The following is a 20,499-nucleotide window of genomic DNA, read 5'->3' as shown; positions in this document are numbered from 1 at the left end:
GGGCGGTGGACCAAGGTAACGGAAAGGGGGTGGCCCGAGTGGGGGGATGAAGAAGCGGCGGTGGGACGAAGGGCGAGATTACGAAAGTGGAGGAAGAAACGTAACGGCGAGTGCACGCAACAGCAGCGCGCGTGGAAACGCGCCTTCTACGAGTAGCAGAGAACTCTCTTCTCTTGACGGACTAACCCGAAGGCGGAGAAGAACGGGGGAGGGAGAGCAAGGGAGAGGGATAGAGAGCGAGAGAGAGAGAGAGAAGGAGCACGGGCAGTGGGAGGACAATGGTGGGGGTGTAAGCGACGAGCGGGCAACAGAGGGATGTGGATCCGCGAAGAGGAAAGAGGGAGGAGGACGAAGGGAGGCGGTAAGAAGAAGAAAAGAAGGTTTCGGGCGGCGGCCGGGATAGCTTGGTTGTCTGTGGTCAAGGCACGCAGCTTGTGCAGTATTCTCTGTGCGCTCGTATACTCGCGTGTGTGCGACTCGGTGCGTTCGTGGTGGTGGTTGCCGGCGGTGGCGGTGGTGGTGCGGCGGCGGCGGCGGCGACGACGACGATAGGGGTAGAGGCGTCGGCGTATTAAGGGTGCGGAAGGGTAACAAGTTGGTATGCGAACCCGATTTTACTATTAATCTTTCCGAGCAAGCAATTTTCCCCGTAAACCTAACTAGCGGGGCACGCAAACGAGAGAGACCGACCGTCGAAATTTTTCCGCCGTCGGAATTTCGATTTGGTCGCGCCGTCTTCGACGATTCCGTCGACGACTTCGTCTACTTCGCGTAATTGCTAATTTTGCGTCTGTTTATCGTCGCGCCGTCGCACCGGCGGAAGGGTTTTGCGAAACGCGTTGAACCGTTTGGGCAACGGCAACGGCAACAGCGAAAATAGTCCGTGGAAAGTGCACGGTGAGAGAGGCGAGGATCGTAAAATTCACCAATGCATAGAGAGAGGTACACGCGCGAAATATCGCTATGTTTCCCGACAGCATGCAACCACCCTGTTGAACGTACGGACACGAGTAGGAGTCACGCCTGGCTCACAGTCAACCAGGATTCGGCGTTTCGGTTCGCAACAGGTCTCACCACCGGCGTTGCTCCTCTCTCTATCTCTCTCTTCCGCTCTCTCTCTCTCTCTCTTTCTCTCTCTCTCTCTCTCTCTCTGTCTGTCTGCCTCTGTCTCTCCTTCTCTCCCCCCTCCCTCCTGACCCCTATATCTCTCTCTCGTTTCCAACCCTCATCCTCTCGCCGACCTTCCCTCTCTTTCTCTATTTCTATCTCTCTCTCCCTCCCTATCTTTCACGCACACCTAGAAGCGGACACTCTGCCTCGCGTTCCTGCATTTATACGCGTATCCTCAACATATTCGGTGATTCGCCACGCGGAACGCCGAGTGGTTCGCGGAACGGTTCCCGCAGCTCGCAACGCGAAACTATAATAAATACCGCACCGTGCCTATAATTCTCGCGATGATGATTTCGAGGTTCGCGTTACGACGTTTTTCAAACGACGTTTCGTCTCGTTTCGCGTCGTCTCGTCTCGTCTCGTCTCGTCTCGTCTGGCCTGGTCTGGTCTCGTCGACGCGACGCGACGAACGGAGGGTTCGTCGCCGGAGTTAAAACGTTCTGAAAACCAGCAGCGGCGGTCGTTAAACGAGCGCTCGTCGCTGGTCCTTGTTACGTCCGTGTGCCCCGGGAACACGGTATGCACACGATGTGCACACGATACGCGCACGGTATGCAGACGGCCTAGAAAGGTGTACCGTGTGAGTCGCGCGCGTTTCAACTCACCGACTACGAAGACCATATTCTTTGTCCATCGCAGCAGCTCCCGTCGGATGTGTTTGCGTTCCTGTATGCAACGGGCATAGGGGCAATCCGCCATTTTTGAAATCACATCTTAGAATGTGTGTGTGTGCGTGCCGGCCGGGTGCGCCTGCCTCGTGTTCCCGCGTGGATATCCACCCCCTCCGCCACCGGCCGTCCTCCGTCGTCGCCGTTGTCGTCCTCGTCCTCGTCCTCCTCTTTCTCCTCCACCTCCTTCTCCTCCGCCTCCTCGTCCTCGTCCTCTCGCTCCCCCGCCCCTTGCTCGTCCTCTTCTTTCTTCCCTCGGTTGACCGGCTTTCTCGATTTCCCCCTCCCGGCTGCGTTCGTCGTACTTTTGTCCGGGTTTCTCTGTCGTTTAACAAGCGGCTCGTATGCGTGGCGTTCGCGGACGCGTGGAGGACGCGCGGGGGCAAAGTAGCGTGTGTGCACACCGCCGCTCTAACGTGCGCGCCGGTTGCGACGTCACGCGTGACGTAGAGCGCGCCAGGACCGAGCAAGATCGTCGGGGGCCGATGACGACGGTGGGAGCTCGATGATGATGATGCCGACGATCCTCCCCGTCTTGCTCGTGGTCGCGGTCGCGGTCGCGGTCGCGCTCGTGGTGGTCGCGGTCGTGGTCGCGATCGTGGTCGCGGTCTCGTCCTCCGTCCTTCTCGTCCTCGTCCTCGCTATCGTTCTCGCCTTCGTCCCCCTCCTCCTCCCGGATCTCGTGGCGGCAGCGACGGTGACGGTGGCGATGGCGATAGCGGTGGCGGCGGTGGCGGTGACGGTAGCGGTGGCGATAACGGTGGCGGCAACGGCGGCGATGCTGGAGGAGGGATGCGAGCGCCGAGAAACGACTGCTCCCTCGTGCTGAGACAGGGTTACGCCACGGGAACGCACAACACACGTGCACGCTTGCGCCCTGACCGGTGCGAGAGTGCAGTCTGTTGCCGACGGCAAATCTTCCCGTCTACTTCCGAGGAGTCCTCTCCGAGTTCCTACGAGTCCTCGAACCTCTCTTTCTCTCTTTCACCTCGACTCCCCTTCGATTCCCCTTAGCACCGACCGATCTCGCCTTCCGCGCTCACCCCACCGATTACCTCGGTGCCGAAGATCCCGCCGACGTGACGGCGTCACCTGCAACAATCACCAAAAATCCTCGGTTAATTTTTAACCGAACACACCGAAGGGATAGTAAAGTCAGAGAAGAGAACAACCATACGAGCGAAAGAACAACGATCCGATGAATAAAGTCGAGATCGTCGAAGATCTCCTCCGCCGGAGATCGAATACGAATATGCCCTCCCCGTAGGTCTTAGCATCTCTATCTATCGGAAGTAAAAGCATCGTTGGCAGACCGTGAGAAGGGACTGTATAGTTTGGTCGAGGGGCGAGGTGTGTCGAGGAGACGACCAGAGAAGAGAGAGAAAGAGAGAGAGAGAGAGAGAGAGAGAGAGGAGCGGAAAGGAGAGGATCGCGACACCTGCGTGGAAAAGGCAAAGGGTGCCGGCCCCACCCCGAAAGAGAAAGGGTACTGCTACTCGAAATGAAACATTGCCGGTAAGAAGAACGTCAGGGCCGACGGTGTAGGTAGAGGAAGGTGGTGGTAGGGGTGGCTCGCACTCTCGCGCGGTGACGCGATATGGGCAAAAGGGTAGGGGGGCCGGGGTGACCGGGGGGTAGGAGCAGGAGCAAGAGCAAGAGGAAGAGGAAGAGGAAGAGGCGCGCAGGGTGGTCGGAGGGTAGCTATAGGGGCGGATTCGCGCGCTCTACACCGCCGGGGGGGTGGGAGAGACCGTGCCGCCGAGAGAAAGAGAGAGGACGCAGAGTGCGCCTAATATGCAACAAGAGAAAAAGAATTGGCGATCAATAGGTAGTAGCTGGTAAGCGTCCTTTCATCCACCCCCGCGGACACCCTCGTCCTTTCTACTTGCCCTATTCCCCTCTCGTCCGTCGTTCACCTCCTTCCTTCTCGGTTGCCTCTATCCTCGCGCGCGCCTCCCCCGCCCCCATCTCCGATGTCCTACCTTGCCAGCCCCTTGATTCTCTTGCTCGCGTTCATCGCGAGACTCCTCCGCTCCATCGCCTTTCCGAGCCGAGATGCCCGACCTAACAGCCACGCCGAACTTTCTCTTTGTCGCCGAAAATCAAACACCTGCTAATTGCCCGCTATATTTCACCTAACTCGCCACCCCTCTTCTTTCGTTCCCTCCACACCCTCCTCATCCTCCTCACCCTTCTCATCCTCCTCCTCTGCCTCCTCCTCCTACTCGAAGAAACTTTCGAGGGTGACTGCGCTCGGACTACGCGTGCTGCCGGATACAAATGGGAAGGGAAACGTGGCCCGAGACCGAGACAAAAGTGCAGGGATCGCGTTTAAATCTTAATGCCGCGAGCGAGATTGCGATCGTTCGCACTTTCCCTCTCGTCCACTCTCTCTCTCTCTCTCTCTCTCTCTCTCTCTCTCTCTCTTCTTTCTCTCTGGCTTTTCCCTCTGTTTCTCGGTTTCGTCGACGGTCGGTTTTTCGACCAGAATATAGCCGGCGACGAACCGGCGCAAAAGGCGGTTCACCGGCGCGGATGCCTTTAAATATAAATACCGCTTCGGCCGGTTCGTCCGCTTCGTCCGCTTCGGCCGCGTCCAGCATTGATCCGCGCACGACATTTCCGCGAAGTAACGCCGGCTCGTCGGCTCGCCGGCTGATACTACAACGGTGTAAACGCGGCGGAGCACGGTGGTTAGCGGTCGGGATCGATCTTCGTCCGCTCGTCAAGAGAAACATGATCGATAGCGTTTCGTTGATACGGCTGTGCGATGTAGGTGATCGAAATTGGAGCGGCGCGGAGTGGCGCGGCGTGGCGATGGCAGCGTTCGTTAAAAGCGTTTGATTCTCGGTGTTGATATTCCGCTGGCGAACGGTCGCTGCTCCGTGAATAGTAGCCGGAGCGCGCGCGACGATGCCGCTGTGACGCTCGAAGATCGATTGGATACTCTTCACCGGTAAGCCCGCGCGCGAACGGTATCGATGAAACGCACGGGACTTTCGGTTCGAGTGTGGTTCGATACGCAACACGGTGTTGTTCCAGATTCGATCCGAAACGCGACTCGACTCGACTCGACTAGACTAGACTAGGCTAGACGAAACGAGAAGAGGCGAAACGAGACGAGACGGGAAGGAACGCGACGCGACGAGACCCGATTCGTCGCGAATCCTCCCAGAGAGAATAATCGACGGAATTTCGTCGACGCCGGAGTCGGCGGGGTTCGCAATTGTTGCGAGGAAAAAAAAGTGTGAGAGAGAGAGAGAGAGTGAGAAAGAGAGAGAACGAACGCTTCTTTCTGGCGGGCGTTCCACTTTCGGCACGGCACGAGCCTCCGTCTACGTGTGCCGGAGCTTCCACCGATGTCATTGAACCTCCGCAGGCATGCTGGGCGAGGGAAAAGTGACTAGACTCTTAGAGTACCCTGAAGTGGTCGGAGTTCCAAGACGCTCGAACGTTACCGTATTAAGTATTCCTCGATCATTCTGTTCCGATCGCAGCCCGAGCGGAAGCCGCGGATGAATTTTTCAAACGAGCTCGCGTATTCTTCGCCAATGAAACTTTCAAGCGGTACGGAAAATCGCTCGAAATAGATTAGCGCAGATTTCAGCTGCGCGAGAGATTTTCACGTCGAGTACGCCAGTTTCTTCTGCAGCTTCTTCCCCGGCTGCTTCTTCTCTCCCTCTTCCGCCCGTTCGTTCTTTTTCCTCCCCCCGTTTCGAGACTCGCTTAATTCGCTGGATATAGAACCGGCTAATAAGTCCGCGCGATGTATACGAACGTCTTGGACGGTTACCTTAGCCGGCGAGGCTCCTAATCGATTTTCCCATTACGCGAATCCGGGGAGTGCTTCGCACACACTCGCTCTCCTCGACGTTTCTGTCGTTCCGTGTCCAGCCTGCATTTCCGACGACGAACAAGCGGTCTCGATTCCTCTGTCCCACCTGCTCCCCCGCCCACGCCTCGCTCGCTCCCCATTTTTCCCTTTCTTAAGTACATCCACGCGGCTTTTTCCGTTCCCGTTGGTCTTTCCGCCACCGAACGAAGGTCTCGCCGCCTATATCGAGCACCCCGTACATTCTCGAACCGCTCTCCGGATCCTGAATCCGCACCTTTTTTATACTATTTTTTTTTTCTTTTTTCATATCGATATCCGAAATCGTATCGCAGCATTTTTGCGACGAACGACACGTACGGATCGCGCGATTAACCGGAACAAACCGATCGATCGGAAGCATTCCGTACGATTGCGATCGCGTAGGTTACGCGAGCAATCGTCGCGGCGGCGGCCGTGATACCCGACGCGATCGATGGCTTTCGTTCGCGCCGATTTTATCGCGTGGTTTTCGATCCGGAAACCTCGTTGAAAGTCAAAGAATTTTTGTCGGGAAAGACAGAAGTGCGTGGCGATGCCAGAGGACGAGAAGGAGCAGGTGGAGGACGAGGAGGAGGGGTGGATCTGCTTCGGGAAGAGCAGTCAGGGGTGGTCGGGAAGGAGGATGAGGAGAAGTGGGAGAGATGGTGCACTCGGTTTTTTCCCGGTTGGAGGGAGGCAATGGGCGCGAGGCAAGGGTGCGTTGGATTCGGTTACTTGATCTCACCCCTTGGACCACCTCCACCACCGCCTCTAGCAGCAGCAACAGCGGCGACGTTGTCGGCGGCGGCGGCGGCGGCAGCGGCGGCGGCGGCAATCGTGCACTCTCTATTTCTCTGCCTTTCTCCCTCTTTCTCTCTCCGGCGCGAGCTTTCTCTCTTCCTCGCGCCGAGGGTGGCACTCTCTTTTTCTCTCTCCCGGTCTCTCCGAGCAGCGCGCACCTCTTGCTCTTTCTCTTCTCCTCCTTTTTCGTCTTCCTTCCTCGCTCCTGGCCCCCCTCGGTCGCTTGCTCGGTTTCGTTCTCTCCTTCTCTCGGGCTCGTCTCTCGTCCTCTCTCTCCCTCTCCGTCTCCGTTCCACGCGCCTCAGCACGGTGCTTCTCGTTTTTTTAACGAAGGATCCGCTCAATACCTCGGCTGTCATAACCTCCCGGCACCCTTCCAGGGTGGCCCGCCTGCCACAGCAAACCCACCCTGAACCCTCCGCCTCCTTGCCACCCTGCGCCTCCGCGGGGCCCACCGACCCTACCGACCGACGAGCCACCACCTAGCACCCCCGCGCTCTCATTCCTCTTCCCAGTTTTTAACGTTTCGTTCGACGTTTCCCTCCGGGCGAGCGCCAGGGACGACGTAAAGGGGGAAGTGCATTTCGTCGTTACTTTGTTTTACGTCCTTCCTCGCCTCCTCCTCTTCCTTTCATGCCCACCTCCGCCCTCTCTCTCCCCCTTTCTTTCATTCTTCTCTGTATATCTCCTCCACCCTCGCTCCCCACTCTCTCCTCTCCCCCGCTCTCCCACTTTTTCTCTCTCGCATTCGGCCGGAACGCACGTACCCCGACGCGCGTACACGTATGCGGCCTCTTTTTCTTGTTTTCCTTACCAACGCCAACCCCCCTCCCCACCCTCCCTCCTCCTCTCGCGATCTCGTTCGTTCCTCGGTGTACATCTCGCTCTCTAAATCCTTCGTTCGCTTCTCCCACCCTCGACGAGCAGCCCTCACCCCACGGTGTCCAGCCACTTGCCACCCCCGTTTCCCGATCAGACATTTTCTTGGACAACGTCCGGAATAATATTTTGCCGGTGTAGCACGGCCATCGGAAGGACTTACACTTTGAAGGATCGGGACGCGGGAGGGCGTGAAATTTTTCATTTTAACGGAACGGTTGACATTTTAGAGAGGAAGCCGGGGAGAGAGAGATATACAGAGTGAGGGAGAGAGAGAGAGAGAGAGAGAGAAAGATGGATTAACGCGCGATTGAGGATCCAGTTCGGTTGGCTCGGAGAAGGTGACACAGTTGACCACAAAACCCTCGTCGCGCTCGACCTCTTTTGATCGAATTTGCGAGCGATGAACGGTTCACTGCACCCCCAAAATCGCGTTCGGGTTGGCAGAGATTTTTAAATTCCGGCACAGGATATTCTCGATCGGCCGCCGCGCCGATAAAGTCGGGGGCAAAACACACCGCACCGGTCGTGTCCCTTTTCAAGGGTCGCAAGTCGATCGGCGTCCCAGTTTTCCTCGATATTCTTTAAGCGTGGAGTGGCACAACCAGAGAGATGGGTAGAGAAAGAGAGAGAGAGAGAGAGAGAGAGAGAGAGAGAGCGGCTGCGAAAAATGCGAAAATTGCGAAAATGACTCGAGACTCGGGGCGTGATCTGCGGCCGACGCGCGACGTCTCGCCCGCGGAAAAGCCAGTTTTCTCGGAGAATGGGACGGAGGCGTAGCCGGTGATCTCCACCACGGAGTTCTCGATTTAGAAAAGTCGACCTTAGTCCCGTCCGTGTGCCGGTTGTCTGGTTTACTGACACGAGCCGGCTTTCAGAGAACGCCGGGACGAGAAGCGCTGAGTTATAGGCACCGGAGGGAGTAATAGGCAACGGAGGAGGAGGAGGAGTGAGGAGGTCGTGTATGCCTTTTCTTCTCGGATCTGTTTGCCATCGCGCGCTTCTTCCTCTCACTCTCTCTTTCTTTCTCTCTCGCCGTGTCTCTCGGCTCTTCAGAAAATCTCTAGACTCGTCTACGGCAGCCGAGCCGACGTTGCACCTTGAAACGATCGTCTCTCCGTTGAACAAAAGTGTTCCGCGAATCTACCGAAAAACGGGAACGAGACCCGACGCTACGCGACGAAGAGAGAGAGGGAGAGAGAGAGAGAGAGAGAGAGAGGAAAATTTCTATGGTATTCCGGCAGCGATAGTCCTCGTGGCCAGCGAGAATGCTTAAATCCTGTTTGGAGGCTCTCGAGAATCCTGTGTTAGAAGTACCAGCACAACATAGCTCTCGGGGAAGCAACAGTTCGTTCTGCACCCCCGCCGCCCACCCTCCGCCGCTGTTCCACCCTCCGGTATCCTCCTTTTGCTACCCTAAACCGTTGCCACCAAAGCATAGAGTTTCCCCACACCGTTCTCCGTTCGTCTCCTCGCCGCTCTGATCCTCGTCGTTTCTCCTCGAGCTCACCTCGCACTCCTTCTCCCTCCGCGCCCTCCCCCTTCGTGTCCTCCCTCTGCAGCCCCTCCGTCGCCCCTGGCCCGACAGCGTTTCGTCGCTCCTCTTTGCACGCTTCCATGACTATACTTTGGATGTCTCTACTAAATTTAGGCCCCCGTTTCTCTCGGCTCACCTCCGTCGACGCTCTTTCCTTCTTATCCTCCCGACTCGCCGTCCTCCTCGGCCTCTTTCGCACGAGCACCGCTGCTCGGACACCGTCGTGGACCCCTAAAGCTTCGGCTTGCCTCTCCTCGCATCGCCTCGCCTTGCCGTATTCTCGCCGGCATAAACCTGCCCGTGAGATTTAGTCCGTATCTCACCCTGATCTCGATAAATACGCCCGACCCTCCAGCGATATCGAGAGATAAGATTCGAGCGAGCTTCTCGCGACGATTTTCTATGTATTTCGAATGTATTTCGCGTCGATGTCGCGCCTATTTCGTATCTGTTTCGCGTCTATTACGCGCAGCCAGAGAGAGAGAGAGAGAGGGAGGGAGAGAGAAAGAGAGAGAGAGAGAGAGAGAGAGAGAGAGGAGCACTCGTTCTTGCTGCGTGACCATCGTATTCTGTTTGGAACGGTCGCGCGGACGATTCGTGATCGATACGTAACGGTTGATATTTTCATCGGCGACCGTCACCGGATTGGCAGGAACGCGAGGGACGAACAAATACCAAAAAGTGCAATCTCGATTGAATTAATTTCGTTCGGCGGAACGGTGAAACGCGATCGAATGGATTGAAAGTTTCGCCCCGCGTCAATATGATAATCTCAATTTTCGACTCGATTTGAACCCGATGATCGTGATGATGCTCTCTCTGTGAAAACGAGTCCGGGGAAAAACGCGTAAAAAGTCTATCTAGCGAATAAAGGCACAGGGATAACCGACGAGTGTGAGAGAAAAAGAGAGAGAGAGAGAGAGAGGGCGGGAGCGAGAGGGAGACCGCGAACAGAGCGGGACAGAGAGGAGGATAGAGACGATGAAAACGTTGTAAAACAAAACGTTTCGCTGGACGCAATTTCCAGCTGGGATTCCACGCTGCGAAATGCAATAAAAATCGTTTCGCTTCATCCGCATGCTCTCCACCGCTATTCGAAAAAACTCGAAAACGAGTGACTGCTCATATTGCCCGGTTGAATACGCGTGCTCAAAGCGGCCGGCCTCGTAGTTGCGAATCGCGCGCCGCTGCGCTGTTTCCAAACGAAACGAAACGCACAGCCTGATGTCATTAGAGACAAAAACCGCCGTTCGGAACGTCACTGGTTTCGCCGCGTCGCGATCTCCGATCCGCTATCGTGCGGCCGATCCTCCGCGAGCTGGAAAAATCGCGCGCGGACGATCGGCGGCCGATTAACGCTCGACTGTCGTCGCCTCGCCTCGCCTCGCCTAGTCACGAGTCTATCTTCGGCGAGCAATAGGGATCTAATTTCTCGTAGCTTTCGTACGACATCGGGGAACAGGTTGCCGCAGGATTCGCTTTGTTTCCCCGTTTTGCCGTACACACCACGGATCTAGGTTTAAATCCGTATCGCGTTACTGGAAATCCTGATCGCATTATCGTCGCCTACTGTATCGATTACGATTCCAGCGAATTTTCCTGCCGGCCCGGCGTCGTAAGCGTTCGCGTTCGCGAACGAGGACACGCGGCGCCGCAAAAGTTTCACCCGCGTGCCACATTCCTCGTCATTTTAGGAAGAAACCTCGATTTCGTCCGCAATTTCTAAACCATCGGAAAACCGTCGAGAGCAACCGTTCGGAGTCTCCGCGCGTGGATTTTCTCTCTTTTTCCGAAACACGAACCGTACAGAAAACGAAGGATTTCACGAACGACCACGATCGAGAGCGGTCTTGGTCTTTTTACGACTCGCCGGAACAGCTAAGGGCTGCGCGCGGGGGATGCCACCGCCGCCGCGCGCCACGGATCCTTTTAGCTCGATCTTACTTCCCTTTGACGCGGCTAATAATCTCTGCGGCGGCCGGAGAAAAAAATCGCCGGCACGGCTACGGCCGTGATACAGGCCCGACGGATGTTCCTCGGGCTCTTGCAATTGAAATTAATTTAGACGGCCGGCCCTTCGACGCCGACGGGGAAGAACACCGCCGCGGGGAAAGAGAAAACTCCGTAGCCGGGGTTATAATGGAGTATAAAGGGGAGGAAAAGGAAGAGTAGGTGGAAGGTTGGTGCTCACCTACATGCATGGAAAATTCGGTTTCTCGCCATCTCGGGAAAGATGGTGCGAGCAAGATGAAGATGTGTGCGTTGCACGGATTGCGAGAGAGCGTGGTTAGAGGGAAAGAGGAAAAGAGGGAAAGAGGGCTCCGTGCTGGGCCAGAAAAAAAAACTCTCGTGGTCGTCGACGACGTATCCTTCTCTTTCTCCTCTCTCTCTCTCTCTCCCTCTCTCTCTCTCTCTCTCTCTCTCATCCGCTCTGCCGACCAGGTCGTTCTTTCTCGGTCTTTCCGCGCTTCGCCTCTTTCTTTCCTTCTTTCCCTCTGGCTCCCACTCCGGTTCCCTCTGGTTTCCTCTGGTTCTCCCCTGGTACACATATGCCAACACTTCCGTACGCGTACATTCTTTCTCTCCTTTTTTCCTCGCCTCCTCTCTCTCTCTCTCTCTCTCTCCTTCTCTCTCTTTCTGTCTCTCTTGGTCTGCTCTCCCGTTCCTTCGCACGCCGGCTTCTCGTCTCCTTTCCCGGCCCGTCCTTCTCTCTCTCTCCCCGGCTTCCTCTCGCTCTCTCTTTGGCTCGCTCTTCCGCGCACGCTCGAGTGTACGACGAAACGCATCAAAGAATCCATCAAATTAAAAACGCAATTATAAAAAAGCGTCGTCGCCTCTTTGTCGAAAAGCAAGCCTGCCGGAGCAACCCTCCAGGTCCGCTCCTCCCTCTCTCTCTCTCGCTCTCTCTTATTCTCTCTCGGTCTCCCTCTCTCCCTTAGCTTCTCTGTCCGTTCCTGGCGGCTGGCGTGTGTTCCCTCGCACGCTCGCATATACTCGCATATACTCGCATGTTCTCTCGCGACGCGTCGCGCCGCGTCGCGTCGAGCCGCGTCGAGTCGCGCCGAGCCGAGCCGCGCGGTACATCAGTCCCTGCGTGTGGTGGATGTGTCACACGGTTCGAGCCCCTTCTCCTCGGCCACCTTCGCCACGTACGTCTGGGTTCCTACCCCGAAAAAAATGCTATCGATCCCCGTTCTCCGGCGAGAGCCGTGCGCCTCTCCCTCGGTGTCGTTCCTTCCCGTTCCTTCTCGTTCCATGCCGTTCCGTTCCGTTTCGTTCCGTTTCATTCCGTTACGGCGCGGTCTCAATTATAAATGCTTCGAAACATGACCTGGTCGACTCTCTCACTCTCTCTCTCGCTCTCTCTCTCTCTTTCTCTTTCTCCCTTGCCCCGCTCCCCGCTCCCGGAATCCTAGCGTAAAGACGATGACTGGGTGGCTGGCGGTATGAAAAGCGCGCGTTCGACATCGTTGCAGCCACTGCAGTCGTTGCACCCGCCCCGCTGCACCGTTGCACCGTGCACCGTTGCACAGCGCGCGTTGCAACCGGCTCTCCTGTTCGTGTTTCGCGGTTTCGTAGCTTCGTTTTCCGGGGAGACCCCGCGAGGGAGGGTTAGCTCGCTCGCCTGGCCTCGTCTCGCCTCGCTTCGCCTCGCGTCTGTTCGCTCGCTCTATCGCTTTGACGCTTACTTTTATCTTCCCCCTCCTTATTATACTTCGCGTTTTTGGTAAATGAAAATGCGCGGCTTCCGCGACGGCGGCGTCGAAACTTTCAAAGTGCCCGACCCTCCGCCCCGCGGCCCGCCGTCGCGCTCCCGCGTACCCTTAACGCGCCGCAACATGTTTTTCGACGCTCCGGGAAATCGTTATCCGCTCTCGCCCTTCGATCCGCCGAGACGAGCAAACTTTCGGCGAACCGATCAAAGGATGCCTACCTGTAGCCGGGCCGGAGTGGTCAACTGTCCACCCCAATCGAATTGATTTTTGCTTAGACCGTCCGCTGGCCACTCAGGAAAAACTATCTCGGTCGAGTTTCAAGTCGCCTCCCATCCTACCTCCCCCCCTCACTCCCCCGCAACGAGGATAATCAAAGGGCAAAATCGGATCAACGGTATTCGGCTCCGTTTCTTCTGTTCTTCTTAATGGAACATTATTTTCGAAGTTCCCGAATATGCACTCTTAGCTAATTGGTAGCTAAGAATTCGGCGCTCTGGATTTTCGCAGAATTTTGCGATATCGAATTCTTGAGAAATCTGGAGGCTCAACCCTTTCATGAGCGCGATATGAATTTTTATGTATGTTTCGATGCAATAAGAATGTTCAACGGTGAGAATATTTGAGCCTGCTGGTCCATACGTTCGCTATAAGTGAGTGGGAAGCATAGTTTCCAGTGCCTATTGTTCGTGAAACGAATATGGTATTAATTTTTGTATAGAAATTAAGTGCAACATGTATTGCACATGGTAGAAACAACGAGCGAGTGTTAAAAATGTCGATGGCATTTGCGTCCAAACTGGAAACTTTGGGTCCAAGCGGATCCCAAACCTCGCCGTTTTAGCGTCAATGGATTTTCCCCGGATTATTCAAAGATGCCGAAATCGGTCGACGAGATTGTAAACCGTCGATAATGCCGACAGAATTGAAATCTTCTCATTGAAAAAAAAGAGAACCGATCCGGCTGGACTTCTTTCCGAAACCTAGTAACCCAGAGCGTTTGATACCGCGGCGATTTTCAGGCCGGAGCGGCGGCGTCGCGACGGCCGAACGGGTTTCGCAGTCGCGAAAGGTGAAAATCATTACGTATCGATCAGCCCTGTAAGCACACGGCTCGGGAAACGTTGTTGTAACGGCGCGGTTTCTCATGCAGGGACCGGCCGCTCGTCGCGCCGTCGAGTCGGCCGTTTCTACGTGGAATCTGATGCGGAGGATTCGTCGGCGTGATTATAGCCACACGAATTCTGCCGTCTTGCCGTTGAATTATTGCCGGGCCGCGGCCGTCCTATGGAATAGCCGGCAGGCTAAAGCATGGAAACGTGGCAAATGGTCGCCCGTATGCGGCCGAGCGGGCACTCGCGTGCCTTGCGAGATACGTCGTTGACCTCCGGCCGCCTCCGCCGGCCCTCCCGGTAGGAGGGAACTTTGGAAAAATAATAGTTTCATGAGCGGTTCGAACGCTTGTGTCGCCCGTCCGAGATACACCGGAAAAGCTTATACCTCGAAACCAGTGTAGCAAATTTTTAAACAGATCGCGACCGACCCGCGACACGCTATACCCTGTGCGCGCCTCCTGTATCGAGATCGATATAGGGGCTGGAAACGATACGACGAAACGGAATCGAGCGAATCGCGCGGCTGAAGAGAACGCCGCTCTAGATCGGCCGTCGTGGATGCGGCTAGGGGTAGTTGGTAGCTGGGGTAGATCGAGAGCGAGAGAGATGAAGCGCGAGAGAAAGAGAGAGAGAGAGAGAGAGAGAGAGCTGGCTTTTCCTCGAACGGAAAGATCGAATGGAATAACCGGGGGTGGGCAGGGGCGGAGGGTGTGTGTGTGTGTGCAGGGGAGAGAGCGCGCGCGTACCTGGCAATTAATCGTGGAAAACGATCGCCTCGACGTTCCCGGAGGAAAAAACGGATAAGTCTCGTCTCGGAAGAGCGCGACGAATCGCGAGGATAGGGGTGGCGGCTGAAGTTCCAGCGGCAGGCACCGATCCGATACCCTCCCCTCCCCTCTATCCGAGCCAGCCACGTTTTTTTCCTGCGAGCACAGCTACCTATTGATCGGATATTCAAAAATTTCTGAAACGAGGAGATAGGAAGCCCCGCGCGCGCTCCGGGCGCGGAGGAAAAGGACACGGAAGATGAGAAGAGAAAAAGAGAAGACAGAAAGGATTCGGAGGGATGGAGGGCGAGGGCGAAAGAGAGGGAACGCGGGGCGGCCTGGGAATCGGAGGGTGCGAGGCGAGGCGCGGCGAGACGAGGCGGCGGGGATGAGTTGTCGCGACGCGGCTCGCTCGCGGACCGGCCATCGGGGTGGGGGTTAACTAACACAGTAGTGCCCAAAGACGCGGGATTCCTTTTTGTTTCCATCGGTCTTTTTTTGTTTCTTTCCCCTACGACCCCACCTGCGGGAACTGCGATTCCTCTGCTCTCGCCTGTGTTCCCTCTCGACCACCACCACCGCCGCCGCCACCGCCGCTGCCACCACCTACCTACCCTCTACCCATCTACCTAGCTAGCTATCTCTGCCCACCTACCTGCCCACCGCGTCCACCTAAAATACGAGTTCGATATTACCTTTCAGCCGGCTACACGGCTCTCTCCGCGAACGAGGAACGCGAACGAGGAACGCGAACGAGAACGCGAACGCGCCTCGCCGTCCCCCTCCGATCCCGATCCCGGAGGGTCCGGTCGCCCGACCATTACCTATCCCCTCGCAATTTAATTACTAGCATTTTATTAAAAGTATCGACAGCAGCCGTCTTGTTTATGACTTTGCAAATTAATGTTCCCGGCCTGCGCCGGACTTCTCGGCGCTCCGGTTTTGCCAATATCGGCGAAGGATGGCCGGGATGCTCGACAAAAAATCTTGAAATTAATATTTCCTCCGCTGCCCCGGCGAAAGGCGATAAGGGCGTTCACCCTTCCGGACACGCCGGGAGAGCCCTGTCCACCCGCGAAACAACCCTTCCGTTTCGCTTCAGCGACCCGAGGCTTTTCCCCTCGGTCGATCGGCGAGAGTTTTCCTGGCCGGCCAGGATTCGCGAGCGATCCGGGAAGGCCGTGTGCCGATCGTTTCCGAACAAAGCCTCGTACCTGCGACCCGTGTCCCTTCCCGAGCTTTTTGCGAGCAATTACGGCTTTCGTTTCATCGAAAGTCGTGTACCGATCGAACGTTATCGAGTGCGGCCGTAGCGCGCGGCGCTTCCAAAAATTGCATCCGATTCGCTCAAAGATTTCGAGCCTCGATCGATTACCGCCTAGGTACGGTATCGGTGGCGGAGAACGGAAGGGAGAGACGTGTGCTCGAGTATTATAACAAGAGTGACAGAGGAGAGCGGGATGGGTCGGCGAGGGTCGCGGGGCGAGGGACGCGGCGCTGCGTCTCGCTCGATGCGACGCGACTATCTGGACACAAAATCGACGAAACGCACGATGAAACGTCCGATGCAAGACGGCCAATAAAATCGAGGCGAATGTAATTGACTGGTAAATAAAAGGCGCGGGACACGAATCAATAGTCCGCGAAGAGAGAAACAAAAATTGAAATACGCTTTGAAAATCAACCGAGCGGACGAGAGGTCTTGATGCGACGCATCGACTCCGATCTAAATTGCTCGGCACTGCTGCCACGATACATGACGTTTATTAATTATAGGAAGTGGGATTTAGTTGGGGGAACGGGGTGGTCCGGCTGAACAACTTGTTGACTCCGGCGCGCTGTTCGTACACGTCACGCCGCTGGACGAAGGTGAATTTTATCGCGCGCGTATCGAATAATAGATCTCTCTGAAGAACGTGTCCGCTGGAAAAACTCGAAACCCGTCCTCGCTTCTCTCTCTCTCCTTCTCCCCCCCCCTCTCTCTCTCTCTCTCTCTCTCTTCATACACACATATCTACATAACATTGATACGCAGTTCCTTTGTGTTTTCTTTCCCGAAATCGAAGACAATGCACGTTCGCGCAATTCGGACACGCGATCGCCGCGCCGGCACGTGTTTCTTTTCGCGAAACGGTCGAACGATAAGACGAACCGAGCTTGCCCTGATGAGACAGGAGAGGAGGGGAGGGGGGGGCGGAGGGGACAGACAAAGCCACTGTTCCCGGCGAAATATAATAACTCGCCGGTATCTCCCTTCGACGGTTTCGTAAACACTGTATCAATGAGCGGAAGGAGGGACGGACATCCTCCGAAGAAAGATAGTCAGGGCCCCCTCCCCCCCTCTCCTGCTCGGGCGCCGATATCGCGGCGAGGTGAGAGAAAGAAGAGGTCTCCCGAAGGGAGTCGGAAAAGGCTGGAGAATCCAGTTCTGCGATTTGATTTTCGCGTCGGTCCGCGATCCGAGCACGACGAAGGCGACGCGCTCGAGCTCGACGATCCCGGCTCGGCGACGACCAGCTCGCCTATTCGCGGCTGCAATCTGGAATGCGAGCGCTATAGCCGAGCAGAAACGCGGCGCAGGAGGAGAAGGACAATGGTCGCCATTGGTTAGCACCGAAATGTCAGCTGACAGGTTTCGTGCGGTTACGTAAACTTGTAGCAATGTAGATAGTCGAACTAGAATGGGGACGTTCTCGGCTCGTCGTCGCGGCTCGTCCGACGAAATGCACTTGCGTGCGTTACTGCCCGACGCAAAAACATCGGCCTGGTCTCTCTCTCTCTCTCTCTCTCTCTCTCTCTCTCTCTCTCTCTCTCTCTCTCCCTCGCTCTCTTTCTGTCCCCTTCTCTTTTTCTCGGTGTATCGCGCTACTCGGTGCATCGGCACACACGGTCGTCCGGGTGCGATAGGCGGCGCGGGGATGCACGCATGCACGCGTGCACGCGTGCACCAACTGCAGTCTGGATGCACGGTGCGCCGCGCGATTCGGCTCGATGCGGCTTGATTCGCACCGCTTCGAAGGGAACAAACGGCTCGGCAACGTCGATCGCGACCAAGAAGAATGCAACCGGCACCGGCGTGCCCAATCAGAATTCCGCTAGACCACAGTCGGATGGCTTTGACCCTATCTCTCTTGTACGCCGCTTATTTAATAACTGCGATAACGAGCCCGATAATAACCACGCTCTCCTATCTCTCTCTCTCTCTCCTCTCTCTTTCTCTCGCTCTCTCTCTCTCTGTCTCCGTCGCGAGCCGGGCGCTGGTGCTGGCGTGTCGCTCCGTCGCGCTCTGTCCCTCCGTTTCTGTCGTTCACGGCTACGCTCTTTGAGCATCCATAGCCGCGTCGATGAGACTCGAAATAGTTCGGTTCGGAGACTCTGTGTGCCGGGCGTAATAGATCGAATCTGACACGGTGCAGGATCAGCCGTATGCGAAATTGACCCAAATAAAAGCGGCGCGCGGTATGGCGCGGCGTCGCGCGGCATGGCGCGGCGGACTCGGAGAGCACGACGGGCGAAAGATGAATTTATTTATGAACCAGGGATTGGTAAGGAATATCGAGGTCAAAAGCAATCGATCTGAAGTTCGAACCTACTTTTTTCTGGAGCGAGACTGGATTGAATTTCACGCCCGAGAAACGGCCGATGAATAGGCGAACCCTTTTCCTTCTTTCTTTCTTTCTTTCTTTCGCGGTTTGTCGCGTTCGGTTTTCGCGCGCAGGACAAGGCGACTCGCGGCTTCTCGCTTCTCGTATCTCGAAGCGCCGCGCGGGACGAGGAAGGCCTAGGCCGCCGAACAATCGAGAAAGAAAACGATTAGCGCTGTTGACGCTTTCGGGTGCGAGTCGTGTCCTTTTGCAATTAGATTCCGAACGTTTCGCAAACGTTGCGGCAGGCTTCGATGCACGTCGAGCCATCGGCTTCGGTGGAAAGACATACATTTCCTATAAACATAATCGATCGGAACTATCCTACGACGAAACGATTTGTCCAGGAATGAAATTAATCGTACGATAGAGTCGGTCGGCCCACCTTCGACTACAATATTAAATCTCATATTCGTCAGCCACATGAAAATAAAATCGATACACAATTTACCCATGGATTCGCGATGGCAAATATTGACCCATAACCGGATTATGGTGGCGGTCAGACGCAACTGTAAACAAGTCGTCGATTAGACCGCAGATTTTTGTGCAAAATAAAAATTGTACAAAATAGAAACTGTATAGACAGTTCATTTTTAGATCAATCGCTCTAACAGACCGATAATAATACACCGACATTTCTAAGTTCTTTCAATTTTCTTACCACGTTAAATCGCGTCTACCAGATTTCTCCATAAACGCATAAAATCCGCGGTCATTCCGCATCATTAGTGCACGTGAATGCAATTATTTAAAAATTCATGGAAACCACTGTCAACGCATCGACTTCGTTTTCAACGTAAATCGACTCGCACTTACTAATTTGGAAATACGGAATATTCTCTGAAAGAATAATTGCTAGCTTAATTGGTCCGGTCAAGGGTTGTTTCGCTCGTGGCAGTGTACCGAATGACGACAGGTTAAAAAATACTTTCGAACGTGACGAAAGTTCTAGCGAAAACCAAAGGATACTTTCCGTGAAAGTATCGGGGAAACTTTGGAGATAATTAAACACCCTGGCGACATCGACAGTGCCTGGCAGCCTGGTTACACCCAATTTAGAGCTTCCAGCTCACGGCTTTTTAATTGCTCCACTGGCCAATTAAAAAATATGTTCCGATTGGCAAGCAATAAACCGGAACGCGAGATCGTGTTCCGCTATAATCCAGAATCTCCGATTGAAAACGGCGACGCGCTCGCGTCGCGACGTGGCTCGCGCGGAATCGTGCGCGAAGGAAAACGCGAGGGCGTCGTCGACGTCGACGTCGCGATCCGTAATATCGGCGAGAAACGAATTCGACGGCGGACCTAAGTTTTTCCCGGCAGGTGCGAATCGTCGTCGCCGGCGGTGGCGCGAGGTCGCGGCGAAGATTGGCCGGGAAATGATTTACGAGGCACGACGATAAAATTTTCGCCGGGCGACGTCGACGACGGCAACGGTGACGCGCGGGCAGCGTGGACAGCGACGACGACGGCCAGCGGACAAATCGGGTTCGTCCCGTTATAAAATCCCCCTTTTGCCGTTCGATCGGGTATCCCGTCCAGTGCAAACAACGCTGTAACTCTTTCACCGTTCGAGAACAATAATAAACTATCGATTAATCTCGTCGGGGCTCTAACGTTCGACCGCGGAACGAAAGAATTGCGCTTGCCCGAGTTCGCGTATTCGACCTGTTTTCCCCCGCTTGGCTCGCTGGCTCGCTCGCTCGCACGCTCGTACGCTCGCTCGCTCGCTCGCGCGAGCCTCCGCGCTGAGCCGCGTCAAGCCGCGCCGCCGATTTGCATAAACGCGTTCATTGCCAATTTAGCGGCGAGGAGTCGCACACGGAAACAAGCTCGAGCCACGGTGGCGCACGATCCTCAATAAAAGTAATGGACGCAGTACCGAACCGTTTTACGACGACCACCAAAGAACCTTCAAGGTTTCGCGTTCGCCGTCTCTCTCGCTCTCCCCCTCTCTCCACTCTATATCTCTCCCTTTTTTTTCGAATACTCGCGAGATCCCGTTTCCACCGAGATTCGAGCGCAAGGATCGACGGAATGGAATTGTACACGTCTGCGCCGTACCGAGAGTTACTTAATGATATTTCGGTGTCCTATTATTAAGCGCGTGTCAATGGCAGCTGCGATAATTAGCAAACGCTGCTCTTTACGGCTGACGAACGTCCGTTGCACTCGCGGCTCTTACAGAACGGTTACCATGCTCCGTATAATCTGTAATGGGAAAGCTGCTTCCACTCGCGGATCACAAATTGGTTGGCTCGCCTATCGATACACCGAATCCACGATGAAACTTCGAAGCCGGGCGACGCGCCGGCTTTCATTCCTGGTTCGCGATCGGTTTCCCCC

General features: G+C 55.6%; 1 protein-coding gene and 1 long non-coding RNA gene across 4 annotated transcripts in view; one reads left to right on the top strand and one right to left on the bottom strand.

The window, feature by feature from the left end:
• Positions 1–20,499, top strand: part of LOC143259236 (uncharacterized) — a 131,787-nt gene that overhangs the window by 4,173 nt on the left and 107,115 nt on the right. The gene's annotated exons all lie outside the window — the stretch shown is intronic.
• Positions 1–20,499, bottom strand: part of Eip93F (Ecdysone-induced protein 93F) — a 75,819-nt gene that overhangs the window by 30,343 nt on the left and 24,977 nt on the right. For all 3 annotated transcript variants that reach the window (XM_076520625.1, XM_076520626.1, XM_076520624.1), the window contains exon 2: positions 1,779–2,933. In XM_076520625.1, the coding sequence (XP_076376740.1) occupies positions 1,779–1,872 (94 nt within the window). In that variant the 5' untranslated portion in view covers positions 1,873–2,933. The remainder of the gene's footprint in view (positions 1–1,778; positions 2,934–20,499) is intronic.

Source organism: Megalopta genalis, chromosome 3, assembly GCF_051020955.1.
Source record: "Megalopta genalis isolate 19385.01 chromosome 3, iyMegGena1_principal, whole genome shotgun sequence".
Lineage (NCBI taxonomy): Eukaryota > Metazoa > Arthropoda > Insecta > Hymenoptera > Halictidae > Megalopta > Megalopta genalis.
Note: the sequence above shows the minus strand (reverse complement) of the source record. Positions and strands in the feature narration are given on the sequence as shown.